Source organism: Mirounga leonina, unplaced genomic scaffold (assembly GCF_011800145.1).
Source record: "Mirounga leonina isolate KUSES-001 unplaced genomic scaffold, KU_Mleo_1.0 Mir_151, whole genome shotgun sequence".
NCBI lineage: Eukaryota > Metazoa > Chordata > Mammalia > Carnivora > Phocidae > Mirounga > Mirounga leonina.
In genome coordinates, this window is record NW_023270377.1 from 22,390,143 (window position 1) to 22,405,151 (window position 15,009).

Consider the following 15,009-nt stretch of genomic DNA (forward strand, 5'->3'; position numbering starts at 1 on the left):
GAAACAGAAGGCAATTATCAAGGGCAAGAAAAACAAAACAGTGGAGGCACTGAATTACCAATACCACTGGAAAGAATTGTTAGAGTGGTAATATTGGAGTATACAAGCTAGAGAGAGGGAAGATGGTGCTTACAGAGCAGAAAATTTCAAATCAAAATTTGAAAGTTGTTGGAAGTAAGGGGATGAAGAAACTGGGAGGCCAAGGTATTAGATGAATTTTCTGCTTGGATATTGATGTTGCACTCAATGAAGACAGTAAACCATGAACTAAATTATTCAAAATATAAAAGGGATGACCAGGAGGTTAAATATATGACCATAAAATGGAGAAGTGGCTAATGGTATAGTCTCAAAACATGTGCTTCTATAAAGCTGTGGTTTGGGGGAAGGTGAGAGTAAGGAAGAGTGATCTAGAATTGACTGTGAAGAGCTTGGTGGGAACATAAACCATTAGTTTATATATTAATTAAACAAATCTTTATTACTTACCCAGTATGATCCAAGCTCTGTTTGGGTACTGAGAACACATTAGTGAATAAACTGCAAGGTCCTGTGGTAGGTGGTATTTGTGTCAGTACTCCACACAGTTTTAACTTTTACTATTTTATATAGATGAATTAATATATGATGATGTGGGCAAAACTCTAAAATACATTTTATGTATGCACCTCAAAGACAGGATCTACATACTTTACATGCTTAATATTCAGGAGGAGATATAAATCTGTGGGGAAGGATTAAGAGGAGAGAGGTGGAGGCTCCATTAAAAAGGGGGCTGGATCTCCTCAAGGGAGGTCAGTTCAAGCAAGAAGATGAAAGAATACATTGAAGATATTGAAGATATGGAATATTTTGCTGATAACAGGTATTGAATTCCAAAGCATACAGTGGGAGATCAGAGGTAGATGAGAGATCAAGTCTGACTAGTGTATATATGGATAATATCTAGAATATAATAGCTGGTTTATTGTGGTGATCCAAGTAAACAGGGCTGTTAGTCTAATGGAATTAATCCCAATAGCTTCTAAAGGAACACTGAACAATCCATTCCAGTTTGAGATTAGATCCTTAGGTAAATTGTAGTGGTAAAAATATGAAAATAAGAGCCATGATAATTCAGATAATAAAGAATTAATTTATTTTTGGAGAGATTGCTGAAAGCCTGAAGTCTAGGACTTTGTAGCTTGACTAGAAATGTGTAAGAGGAAAAGAGAGCAAGGAATAAAGATGACTGCATACATAATTAACATGTGTTTGTTAATGTTATGGTGTAAGAAATTTACAATTCATAATGAATATTATGCATGCTGCAGGCAGCATCTTTGGTGCAGGGACATATAATTTATTGTAATTTTGCATATACCTATGGTACATTAGTTCATATATGTAAAATAATTAAGTTAAATTTATTCTGGAGATGCTGACATTAATATTCTCTAAAAAGCAAATTTAATTTGTCACATGACAGCTATAGGAATAGACAACAAAATAAGTTATACATCATTTCTAAAATGGGAAGCATCAGATGCTTTTATAAAATTGTCAGAAATCTGGGCAAGGATAATTAAGAAAAAAAATGTCAAATGCTCACTCTTTTACAGTAGTTAGGGCTTTCATATAAAGATATATTTTGTGTTTCCAGGCTAAAATGCTGTACCTTTTAAAATGCATATTTAGATAACCACCATGAATTTCCAACAGTAACTTTATTATTTTCTGAAGATTTATTTATTTATTTTGGAGAGACAGAGAAAGAGGGGCAGAGGGAGAGAGAGAATCTCAAGCAGACTCTGTGCTGAGTGCAGAGCCCAAAGTGGGGCTCTATCTCACAACCCTGAGACCATGACCTGAGCCGAAACCAAGAGTCAGACACACAGCTGACTGAGCCACCCAAGTGCCCCTCGAACAGTAACTTTAAATCTTAAATTTATGAATAAGAAATTTTACTGGGACATGCATTTAGAGAATAATACATAAAATAACTATATATAACTCATTCAACACTTTCAAGCTTAATTTTTAAGTGACTGCATTACTTAGCATGAGTAAGAAAACAGAATTTTGGATGCTTCAGAATCTGTCTATATACTCAAGAAATTATATAATTTAGGTGGTTTTACTAGCCAGAGGTAAAAATAAACAAATAAATAAATTACATCTTATAATTATTTCTAATTGCTATTGCTGAATGCATTTTAGGTTGTTTCTTGCTAATATTATTCTAAAATTCACCATATTCTTCCTTACTCATAACTCAGCCTCACGATACCAGTTATTAATATACCAATAATCCATGCCCTTGAGTCTTAATACTTCTTACCGTATGCTTTAAAACCATTAATATTGTATAATAGGTCCTTCATCTCTATTATATCCAACTTTGCAAATGAATCATAAAGAATATGAAATATATTAACAAAATATTGTATTTTATAAATACTAAACAATTTTTATAATTTATTTGGTGCTCTCTCAAAAACAAACTGACATAATAACCCCAAACCAAACTGAAATAGAATCGTCACAGAAAAGTTCATTCTTCAAGTGAAAACTGCTTTAAACTGTCTTAAATGGAATGTTTATGTGTTATGGGAACCTACAGGCTACAAATAAAACTCAAATGCAAATGAAAAAATCATCCTTATAAAGATGAGAAGACTCCACACCATTTTAAATGTCCACCTTATTGGTGACTATTACTCCTAAGACTACAGTTCTTTCCAATATTAGAGAAGTAGGACACACAATACCTCAGAAACCCAGTTACTCTCAATGATAGTCGTTTTGCATCTCTAGAGCTAAGGAATTAATCTTTAGATTAATGGTCAAGTAGAGAGCTTCTCTAATAATTTATAAGGTGTGGATAATCAGTGGCATCTTCCATAATGTAAGCTCTATTGGGATACAGCTTTGTTTGTCCAGTTCAGGGCTGTATCCCCAGACTTGGTACATAGTTGGTAAATACTGAATAAAAGAATAAATAATCAATTTTTAAGTAAGAAAGCAATTTTTACTGATTCTGTGGTCTAATCTAGTAAATGAATTAAGAAGTTGTAGGCCAAGTGAAAAGCAATGACTTTTTTACAAAGTGAAATTACTCCTAGAGGTATTGCTTCCTGCAGGACCCATTCTAGGTTGTGAGGTGACCAAAGGCCAGACAAGGGGATAATCATTCCATGTTCTTTGACTGAAGATGGTCTGGTCCATTTTCTATGCAGGAAACACATTAAATTATTTGAAATTTCTATGAAAATTTATTCTCTAGTATTTTATTTAAGAAAACAAATTCATTATTATCAAAAGAGGCAGTATTTCCTATCTAATAATATGGTTTTATATAAGAAAGTAGATTAATCCCACCTAAATTTTTATTGCTTGCTATTTTTACATCATCTGGTTTACTTCTTTTATTTTGATTTGATGCACTTGGACATTCATTTCATTTCAATAACAACTGAATCAAATCTTAGAGTTTACTTTAAATGAAAACCATTTCAGTAATTTCAAAACAATGTTTCAGGGTCATGATAATACTAGTTTTTGCTGTCTCAAATAAATGGGTTTCAAACAAGTTGGTTTTGTAATCATTGATAAAGCATAGGTAAATAAATAAATATCATTTTATGATTAGGTACATAAAATATTTAAGATAGTCAATTATTTATGTAACTCAAATTAATTTTGAGCTAAATGTTTAAACTCACTGCATTAATACTAAAATGTATACGTACAAAACATGGGTAGACACACACATACACACATATATATGATCAAACTTTAAATATAAAAATACATGTGATTCTAGTTTTTTACCTCATGTATACTATGGCTATAGATCATTTTATTTTAATATATATTTTTATTTAATATGTATTAATGAAGAAATATACTACACTTTTTTAGTCATTAGCAATGAGAAGAACTAAGACTCATCTATTAACCAGATCTTTTTTGGTGGGGATGGAAACGTGTGTTGCATTTTTTATATGTCAAATTGTTTGCTTTGATTGGTGGTAATAAAGTATTAAAGTATGTTTTAACATACATATATTCATTTTTTTAGATTTTATTTATTTATTTGAGAGAGAGAATGAGAGAAAGAGAGCACATGAGAAGGGGGAGGGCCAGAGGGAGAAGCAGACTTCCTGCTGAGCAGGGAGCCCAATGCAGGACTTGATCCTGGGATTCCAGAATCATGACCTGAGCTGAAGGCAGTCGCTCAACCAAATGAGCCACCCAGGCGCCCCTATATATTTGTTCTTATTGGAATATCCTTAGTTTCACCTATACTCATCCAAATTACTTCATTTTTTTTTTTTTAAGATTTTGTTTATTTTAGAGAGAGAGAGCACAAGCAGGGGGAAGAACAGAGGGAGAGGAAGAGGGTGGGGAAAGAATCTCAGGCAGACTCTCTGCTAAGCATGGAGCCCAAGGAGCTGGATCTCATGACCCTGAGATCACGACCTCAGCTGAAACCAAGAGTTGTACCCTTAACTGACTGAGCCACTCAGGCACCCCCCAAATTATTTCTAATATACGGTTTATCTGGTTTGTAAGATAACAGAGAGTGCACCTTATTTAGCACAAGTTAAATACAAATTATAGAACTCATTTATATGAAACAGTATTTGTTTTACAAATGTATAGGGCCAAATTTTGAAATCTTAATGACATCTACCTCTTTTATTGGTTAATCCAGGTACATTGATGTGAAAGTACATTGACATCAAATTCACTGCATTGGACACTGTTGCTTGAATCATTCTTCACATGTACACACAAAGCCATATTAGTTGTGAGAGCTTCATGATTTTTTAATCATTCTATAATTTACTAAATGATATCTGAACTTCAGCTTTAACATATTTTTCTTCATAAAATAGATATTTCTTCAATAATGCTTATTAATTATGTACTGTTTTGAGGTGAAGATGAGAGTGAAAAAATATATACTATTTTATTTTTTTCATTTTTTATGCTTATCTATATATGTACAATAATATGTGGGTATAATTTAAAGCCTATATTTCAAGGGGAAACTATTCATTTAAATATAAACAAAAATCTAAGAACATGTAATAATTGATTTGTTATCCATGGAACAGGATAAATTGATCACAAGAGGTCAATTTAAGTATGTTACCATTCCTTTAAATGTAATGAAATTATGTTTCAAGGATTGCTTTAGCAGCCTAATAATATATACCTTGGGTGCCTTTTCAAGTAAAAGAGGGCAAACTGGGGGGCTTTACAATACTAGACAGGTATTAATATACCAATAATCCATGACCTGTCTTAATACTCCTTATATTGTGTTTTAAAACCATTAATATTGTACAATATGTCCTTCATCTCTAATATATCCAACTTTGCCCTTGAGTCTTAATACTTCTTACATTATGTTTTTTATTTTATTTTATTATGTTATGTTAATCACCATACATTACACCATTAGTTTTTGATGTAGTGTTCCATGATTCATTGTTTGCATACATTATGTTTTAAAACCATTAATATTGTACAATATGTCCTTCATCTCTAATATATCCAACTTTGCAAATGAATCACAAAGAACATGAATATATTAATGAAATATTGTATATTATAAATACTACACTCCACTTTCATAATTTATTTGGTGCTATCTTATTATTACTAATTGTTATAATAAAAATAATTTTTCCCATTTTTTAGAGTCTACATGGGTGTTTTATTTGCCCAAAAGAAATTGATAGTACATATTATTAAAAGAAGATAACTCACCATAAGAGAATCTTAATATTTTACATTTCCCTTTTCTTAATTTTAGCTGTTCCCTTCATCCATAGCCTTCTGTTTCTCTCATCTCATCCAGCCCAGGGGTTTTGATTAGAAATGAATTATTAAATTAAGAAGGAAGCAATGCTAGTGGGCAGGAACATTCAAGTCTCTTCAATTGAAATCACCTGTTAGGGGCGCCTGGGTGGCTCAGTCGTTAAGCATCTGCCTTCGGCTCAGGTCATGATCCCAGAGTCCTGGGATCGAGCCCCGCGTCAGGCTCCCTGCTTAGCAGGGAGCCTGCTTTTCCCTCTCCCACTCCCCCTGCTTGTGTTCCCTCTCTCGCTGTGTCTCTCTGTCAAATAAATAAAATCTTTAAAAAAAAAAAAAAATCACCTGTTAGATGAAAAATGAGAAGGCATTCCTTATTCTACAGCCTTTTCTGGAATGTCAGTTGATGAATCTGCTTGGAAACATATTTTATAAAGTTCATGATAGTGTTCCAGCATAAAGAGAATGAACTTTTTGATTTTCAGGTGTCTCAAAATTTAACAGGGTGATTTGTTTTCTCTTTCTCTTTCAATACACAATTCCTCAGCAATTCCGGTTGGTTTTGTCTTCCAAATCTATCCAGAATACAAAAATTCTTATTATCCTCACTACTCCCATTATGGTGCCAACCTTTACTGTCTTTGGCCTAGACTGTGGCAATAGCTTCCCAGCCAGTCTTCCTGCCTTATCTTTGTTCCCCCACCCCTCTCCTGCCACCGTACCATCTCAGCATAGTAACCAGAGTCATCTTGTTAAAGTGTAAAACAGATTATGTGACTGTTCTGTTCAAAATCCTCCAGTGCTTTCCTATCCCCTTGAGAATAAAGGTCAAGTCACCCAAATAAGCTACAAGATCCTGTGTCATATGTTCACCCCCACATAACTAACTGCCTTACCTCTGCCATTTACTCATTTGCTCACACTACTCCAGACACATTGGCCCCCTTCCTGTTCCTGAGTCACGTGAGTCTTGCTACCACCAGAGGGGAGCTCACTACTAAGGAAAGCTTGAAATGTTCTCCTAGATATCTTCTTGGCTTTACCTACTTCAGATTACCCAAATATCAACTTTATAGTGAGAATTTCCCTGACCATCCTGTTTAAAATTGCAATTCTTCCTAATGCCCACCATTCCTTTACAATTTTCATATTTTATTTTTTTCTCTACCAAACTTAAGACTTTAAATACGTAATTATTTTTTTATTTGACTTATTTTCTGCCTCCCAGTAGAAATCCATCTACATGAAAACAGGAGCTTTTTGTCAATTTTGTTCACTGCTGTAGCTTGGTAACTAGAACAATGCACATAACAGAGAGCTCAATGCATATTTGCTTCAAAATAAATTTTGAAAAACAAACCCGTAAGGTCAACTACATGAAAGGCAATACTTGTATTCTATCAGCTTGACTGCAATCAGCAAAACTGGTTCTTGTCAGTAAATATAGTCCACGCTACCATAAAATAGAGATTCTCAGTATTTCTTTATTGTTTAAATGAAATCATTATCATTGAATCAGTTTCCCACTAATGGAGACACTAACATTTAATAGTTGCATATTGTCTTATAATTTACTATTTTTACAGGCATTAACTTCCATGCAAACCAATTATTCTACTGACAAGTATTGCTATTGGCATGTAGAATTTTAGAGGCCCCAAAGGAATTGCAACAGAATTAAGGATGGGAAATAGAAAGAGCAAGGGAGAGAAAGCAGAGGGAGCTGAATAGGCATTTATTACCAGTACCGAATTTCTATTACTACTCCATCCAAATAATACTGAGAACAGTGGCAGGGCTTGTCTTAGTTGCCTTATTACTATGTCATGAGGGGAAAACATATCACTGGACAAATAGTCATGGGTAACTAATTTTGGACTGGGCAAGCTAAAGTGCTATAACAAATAGACTGGAAATATAGTGTCTCAAACAAAAGAGAAGTTTATTTTCTTATTGCTTAAGAATCCAGAGCATGTTGCAGGCCAGCTGGAGGTAGAGCATGTGGGTGGCTTTACTTCAAGCAGACTGATGACTGCTCTGTCATTTTCAGTAATTGGCTTCTGAGATTACTCTTGTCCTTCTCATTGATATCCCATCTTACCACAAGGGGAAAAGAACGTAGAAATGGCACATATCACTTCATCTAATACTGTGTTATAGATAACTTAGTACCATAACCACACTTAACTAAAAGGAGGCCAAGGAAAAAAATTTAGATAGTCAGCCAGGCACCCAACTAATAAATGGAAGAAGGAGAGAGTGGCTTCTGGAGAACAGCTAGTAGTCTCTGCCACAGTGTGGCCTTTTGCCCACCAAACATCTGTGCCATCCTTCCTTCCACGTTTTCACTGACCTCCCACCCCGTGCACCAAAGGAGACAATACGAAGTGCTACTCCTTTACTGCATGTATCTCACGATGTGTGCTCTCTGCATGATGCCCAGTCTGCTCCACTGGGGTCAGAGGCATCTCATGTTCTGGTGACCAACCAAATAACAGACACGTTTTCTGCCTTCTCCATCACCACAAAAAATGTACATTGAAGCAAGGACAGAATAACTGCAACACAAACTCCAATACAAAAGTAGAACAATGGGGAACATACAAGAGTCGCTAGTCTAAATAGTGATAGAATCCTGGGCAGGCATCATGAGGAACTTTGCCATGGCACTGAAGAAAATTCTTTGATTGAATCATGTCTCTTTCCCTAAAAGGAGCTTCTGTGCCCGTGGTTCTTTGTGGCCTCTGGCTTTGTTCATGGAAGGTTTTGTTCTTGTCCATCATCCTCTATGATCAGATCTAAAGTGGGTGCCATGGCCTGTGCCTTCACTGTACACTGTCAAATACTAGGAGTGAACTTCCTTTGGATGCAAGTTCGGGGCCCTGAGGACCATTTTGCAGTTTGAAGAGTCTGAAGAGTCAGGGTTATTAAGAATAGAATAAAATTCTCTCAAAAACTCCCAAAGTTTCCAACATATTTGCTTCCAGTCAATGTAATGCAGCCGTAATCACAAATTACTTTCCTAAACATAGTTCTTAAACCTGCTTTATTTTTCTCACTCAACTTAATCTTAAGGGCATCTGAAACAATACTCCTGGATATAAGGACGACAGATTTATATCTCACTGTTTGGGGTCCAGAAGCTGCTGAGTGTTACAAATACCTCTGTGTCCTTCCATCCTTGTTTTAAAGCACTCAGTACTTGACAGTGTAATATCTTGTTATAGCAGTGGGGGCAGTTATAGTCAGTAACATTTTGGCTGTTTCCAACTCCTTCCCCTCAAGCTAGAAGCTAAGCAGTTACATGGTCTGCTTTCCAAATATCAGAGTGATAGTCTGGTAGAGCCACTCAGCCAAATACCCAGCTACCATTGAAGGAAAGCAACTAGGAGTCACCCAGAATACCCTACCTGATATTATAAATTGCAGATGCATTGCATATTCTTTAATTGCTTCAATATTGTTGCATTTTAAAATTACTCGTAATCTCATTGAAGGTAGTAATGGGGTCTTAAATTTTTCTAATATCTGTAACACAGTGTAACATTGTTCATTTTATGAATATTTATTGATAATCTTATGCTTTAAAGAAACATAAGCTATTTTTTTTATAGCTGCCTGCGATCTTTTCTGATTTTCCTATCCCATTTTAATCACCTTATAGACTTACGTAGGGTAAGACCGAACAATTAAATTTTAGTTTGAATGTAGATGGGAGCTTTTTCTTTATAATTCATGCAACCAAACTACTATGTGCCAAGCACTGCCTACCTAGGATACAATGGTATGTATGTGTGTGAGTGTGTGTGTGTGTGTGTAAGTGTGCATGTGTGCTTTAAGATTGACTTTTAATAAATATATTTGAAAATTAAGGTAGAAATCAATGATCACTAATTGAAACACATATAAATTTCCACTTTATATAAATAATCATTCAGAAGATCATTGAAATACTTCTGTTAATTATTCATCGAAACTTTGTAGAGTGTCAATACATCCAAACTAATCGTACCACAGATACTGTTCAGAGATTCTTATTAGCACTTAGTAAATGTGACTCTTGATCTGGGATTTTTTATGTTAATTATGATTCTCAGTTATCTAACTTTCTGATAAGGAGCTAATTGGATGGTTCTGGCAAGTAATGTCCAATTGAGGAGCAGTTGCAAGGCTAGGGACCTGACATCAACTAAAGGATGCTCAAGACTAAGCCAGGAGCTCAAAGATAAAAGCAAATTGTAAAAGAGAAGAATATAGTTTAAACTCCTCCTTCTCTGGTGAACAATAGAATCTATCAATATGATTTTTTTTATTAAAAACTATATGGCATCAGGCAGGATGAGAATATATGACGCATAGCATGGCTTCTACCACCAACATGTTACCAAGGCAAATAACTTCTCTCCTTAAATCACTAACCAGTTCCAATAACCTAAGAAATTATAAAGATACTAGTTTTAGACATATCTACAAAGTATTTATCCATGAGTAATTTTAAATTACAACCCAGTGTTCTGAATATTACTTAAAGATATATCAATAGCCACTATAGAAACAATCAATTTCTCCCTTATTTGCCATTATTTGTCCACTACCTCAGCTTCTAAATTGGTATATATTTGTCTTTGGTGATGAAAGTAAGCCCTTGACATTAATGGGAAATTTGAAATATAAAGAATTTTTGACATCAATTAGAAGCAATTTTGATCTGTTATATCAATATCTACTGGATGTCAACTGGAAGACAGTATCTGGATATCAGGGTCCTGGAGAAAAGTCATTAAATCAAAATGTTTGAAATCATTCCAAGTAGGGCTGAGTCTACTGGGAATCAGTTTTTTAACTACATTTTTTTTAAACACTGAATGATTAAAACATTGGGAAATATATTATATTTTAGAATGCACCACAATCTTCTATTAGGATTCTCATCTAAGCCAAAAGCGATAAAAATTAAAATTCGACCCTAGTGTTAAAACTTCAATTATAGAAAATGAATAAGTCTTGCAGATCTACTGTGTAACACAGTACATATAGTTAACAACACTGTATTGTATAGTTAAAATTTTGCTAGATTTTATATTAAGAGCTCTTGTCAATAATAACAATAATAATAATAATTAATAGTTATAGTAACACAAGAAGACAGGAAAAAGCTTTTGGAGGTGATGATATGTTTATGTCATAGATTGGCAATGGTGTATACTTATTCATGGGTGTATACTTATTATGAAACTCATCAAATTGTGTATATATTAAATATGTACAGCATTTTATATGTCAATCATACCTCAATAAAGTGTTTTTTAATTCCAGTATACTACTATAATATTTATTAAATCTGATCACATAATATAGAAACATAATAAAATTAAGAATTGCATATGATTGATTACTCAAGATAAGCAAATGGTATACATTTGAGAATTAAAACATGTCTTTAATTGTCACTATTTTAGATAGAAATAGATCTAAGTTATATTATTAGGAGCCATCTTTTCCCATGCAGAATATGCCGAACATTATTTAACTGAATCTGTATAACTCAGGTGGGTTATGTTATTTATTAACTAACGTCCTGAATCTGTCAAGTCAGGAGACAAAACCTGTACCTATCATTTTAACAGTAAGAATTTAATATATGGGATTGTTAGGTATGTATAAAGTTGTTGGATGACTAAATAGAGAAAAAGAGAACTGCCACTGCAGGAAAGAGCTACCTTCCGTAGGACTTAGTGAATAAAGGAAATAGGGTGGATTGTTGAAACCTAGAAACTTGAAGAGGGGTGCCTGTAGAACTGAAACTTAGTCCTCTGAGGAGGGGGCACTTGTTTCCTGCCATTGGTGTTCCTCAGCTCAGAAAAGGGGCCATGCTGAGCTGGCAACACAGACCTCTGGGATATAAATAATCATACATAAATACATGGACGAGAGGTATTTGACACTGTAAAATAATAGGTTTTTTTGTCTTGAATTAAAATAAAAAAAACTTTTATATCTATACAGTATTGTACAGGACTTTGCATATATCAAATTACATCAATTCTTGTAATTTGTGAATTGACAAGAAGCATTTAATTTGGGAAATATTATATCAAAACTAAGTATAAAGCAAGTAATTATATCTGTCATATTCATGTCTATTAAATTGCTGGTTGATAATAAAGCAATCCTGTGGAAGGGAGAACTAAAATTCTAACTCTTTAAAGTAAGTATTTGTTTCTCTACTGCTTAAAACAAACAGCTTTCCAATGAAACAATTCTAATCCTATTTATACTTACATTTAGAAAGAACTCATTATATTAACAATGATTAATAGAGTTAGAAATGGATTTCACAGAGATTATTTCAGTAGCTTTTTATAATTTTATCAACAAACAAGTTTTTTTTTTTTAGTATTTCCTGGTGGTAGCATGGAGAAAAAGAAACATTACCTATGTATTTTTATCAATGTAGAGGGTTAAAAATGTTTAAAGTACTTCTTACCTATTAACATCCCAGATTTTGCTAGTTGTATCCAGTGAGGAAGAAGCCACAAAATCACCACAGGAGTGCCACGTGCAGGACCATACTGCATGGTTGTGTCCTTCAAAGGTCAAAATGCAATCGCCTTTAGACAGGTCCCATAATTTAACTGTAGTGTCACCGCTTGAAGTAGCCAATTTGTTGCCACTATTTGCAAGAATATAAAAAGGTAATTTGTTAAAAAGTCAATTTATGATTATTTTTTATGAGTGATTATATGCTATCTGTAATTTGAGTGTGTGTATATCTGAGTTGTTTTTGCTTCTAATGACATACTAAATGCTTGAATATTATTTGACTCCATACAATTAGATATTTATTTGTATTGTTTAGTAATTTAAGTTGATGAGACAAACTGCTGTTGCACACTTTCTAAATTAATTCTTCTATATTCTTTTAGATTAATTCATTAAGTCAGTAATTTTTTTTTTAGCATGTATGAGTTTTGGGGCAATGTGTTAGGTTCTGTGGATAATGTAGCCTCAGAATGATGAAATTTTAGACATTGGCTAAGGTAATTTCAAAAACATAATACAATACAAAACAACAGGTCAGCATTGTTTATGTTTGGATTAACTAAATGCTCCAAGAATGCAGTTTCAATGCTGAACGAAGTGAACCGGGAATGAGATTTTGATCTAGATCTTGAGAGAGGAAAGATTTTGAAAAGTTGAGTGGTTGAGGATGTCATTAGATTTTCTATTTAGGTCATTGGTAGATGTTTAAAAAAGCAATGACTTTCAAGTGGTGGACATGAATGCTAGTTTAAGAAATGAATGGGTGTTAATGACATGAGCAGAAACATCTAGGACTTTTTGATAAAATATTAATTCCAAGAAAATTTTAATTCCATCAGTTTCTTCACATCCTTCTGCATTACATGTTCCTTCTATGTGTTCTCTTAGTAACTTTTCTTTCCCTGAATATAATGAATTGCTTATTTGTACTCTTTCCCTGTGATTTTGATTGAGAACTGTTTCTTCTCTCTGTTTCACTGGCATAAAGTACTAGGATTGACTAGTTGAAGTACTCAGCAAATGCTTCCAGAATGAATAAATATATGAATGAATGAATGAATGAAGTTGTGCCATAAAAGAATAAGGAAAGGTACTCAGTATTTCCAAGAGAGGGAATGGCAAGATCAAAATGAGTGTTTGCTTACTTGCTTTTTTTTTTTTTTTTTTTTTGCTTCTTTTTATGCTGAGAGAAATACATTTTTAAGTGCAGGGGAGAAACAACCACTGGACAGGGAGAGCTTAAAGGTGGTGAAGGAAAGGTGGATTATAGAGTGAAGAAGTTCTCATTAAAGTTATAAAAGGATATCCATTTTACTTTTCAGATTAGCAGAATTAAAAAGAAATTACTCTGACAGGTAGTCCTTCACTAATAGATAGATATTTAAAACTGTCTTTTACTTTGCAGCTGTTGTTTATTTGTACATATATTTGCCATCCAAAATTTTAATTTTTAATACTTAATACCTAAAAATACATTTGTCTAAAAATATCCAAGCAGGAGTGCCTAGCTGGCTCAGTCCATAGAGCATAAAATTCTTAATCTTCGGGTCGTGAGTTCAAGCCCCACGGTGGGCCTAAAGCTTACTTAAAAAAATATCCAAACAAACATAAAAATCAAAAATAATTTAATTTTGCCTATTTCCCAAATCCGTCCTTCTGATGGGCTATCATGCTATTATGGATATAAGTCTTGCTCTAGGATAAGAACTACGGTAATGTATTTCTGTCTGGCTGAAAACTCTTTCAGATGAGTTTTACATTCTTCTCTCTTGCTTTAAACTGTGTGACAAAAGAAACAAAAATCACAATAGTAATAATTACAACTGGAATGAAGCATTTGCAATCATCTTTATGAGTACCATCAACTGATATTTAATCAACAATAAACAATATTCTCATAAGCTTTTAATAAATTGAGGTTGTTGCTTAGATGTATGAACTCAACCAAACCCAAAATATATAGAATATGAATTTCTGAATTTCTTTGAAATGTTTTGGCTTTTCAAAAGACATGGTTTGAAATATGTAAAACTGTATGCTTTTGGCTCACAAGAAAATAAAGTCACTTGAGGACTGCGAGGGAGCAAGAAAGAGAAAGAATGATGAACCAAAATTCAAAAGGTGCTCTAAGTCATGCAGAAGTCAGGGTTTCCCTCAGCTCCACACAAATAAGACAAGTCAAAATCCTCAAAAAAGAGAAAAAGTAGGTCCAGATTGTTAGCAAGTACACTAAATCATTCTAATTTACATTTGCTTAGTTTCTCATTCTGGCTCTTCTGGACAGCCTGCATGACCTTGGACAGGCCATTTAACATTAACACTTAACATTTCTGAAATTCATTGTCTTTATTTAAAAATAAAGCTCAATATAGCTTAAAGTGTTGTTTTGAAAATCATAACAAGAGAATTCTTATGACAGCACATTTTTAATTTTGGGTAATATTCAAACTTGATACTGTTTTTAAAAAGATTCTCTTATGAGTGGGTGGAGCAAGATGGCAGAGGAGTAAGAGACCTGGATTTCATCTGGTCTCAGGAATTCAGCTGGATAGGGATCAAACCATTCTGAACACCTACAAACTCAACAGGAGATCGAAGAAAAGAATAGCAACAACTCTCTGAACAGAAAAGCGACCACTTTCTGGAAGGTAGGACGTG

At 33.8% G+C, this 15,009-nt stretch overlaps 1 protein-coding gene across 1 annotated transcript in view; it reads right to left on the bottom strand.

Moving 5' to 3' along the window:
• Positions 1-15,009, bottom strand: part of SPAG16 (sperm associated antigen 16) — a 944,389-nt gene that overhangs the window by 434,619 nt on the left and 494,761 nt on the right. The window contains exon 12 of the mRNA XM_035007221.1: positions 12,296-12,481. Coding sequence (XP_034863112.1) covers positions 12,296-12,481 — 186 coding nt within the window. The remainder of the gene's footprint in view (positions 1-12,295; positions 12,482-15,009) is intronic.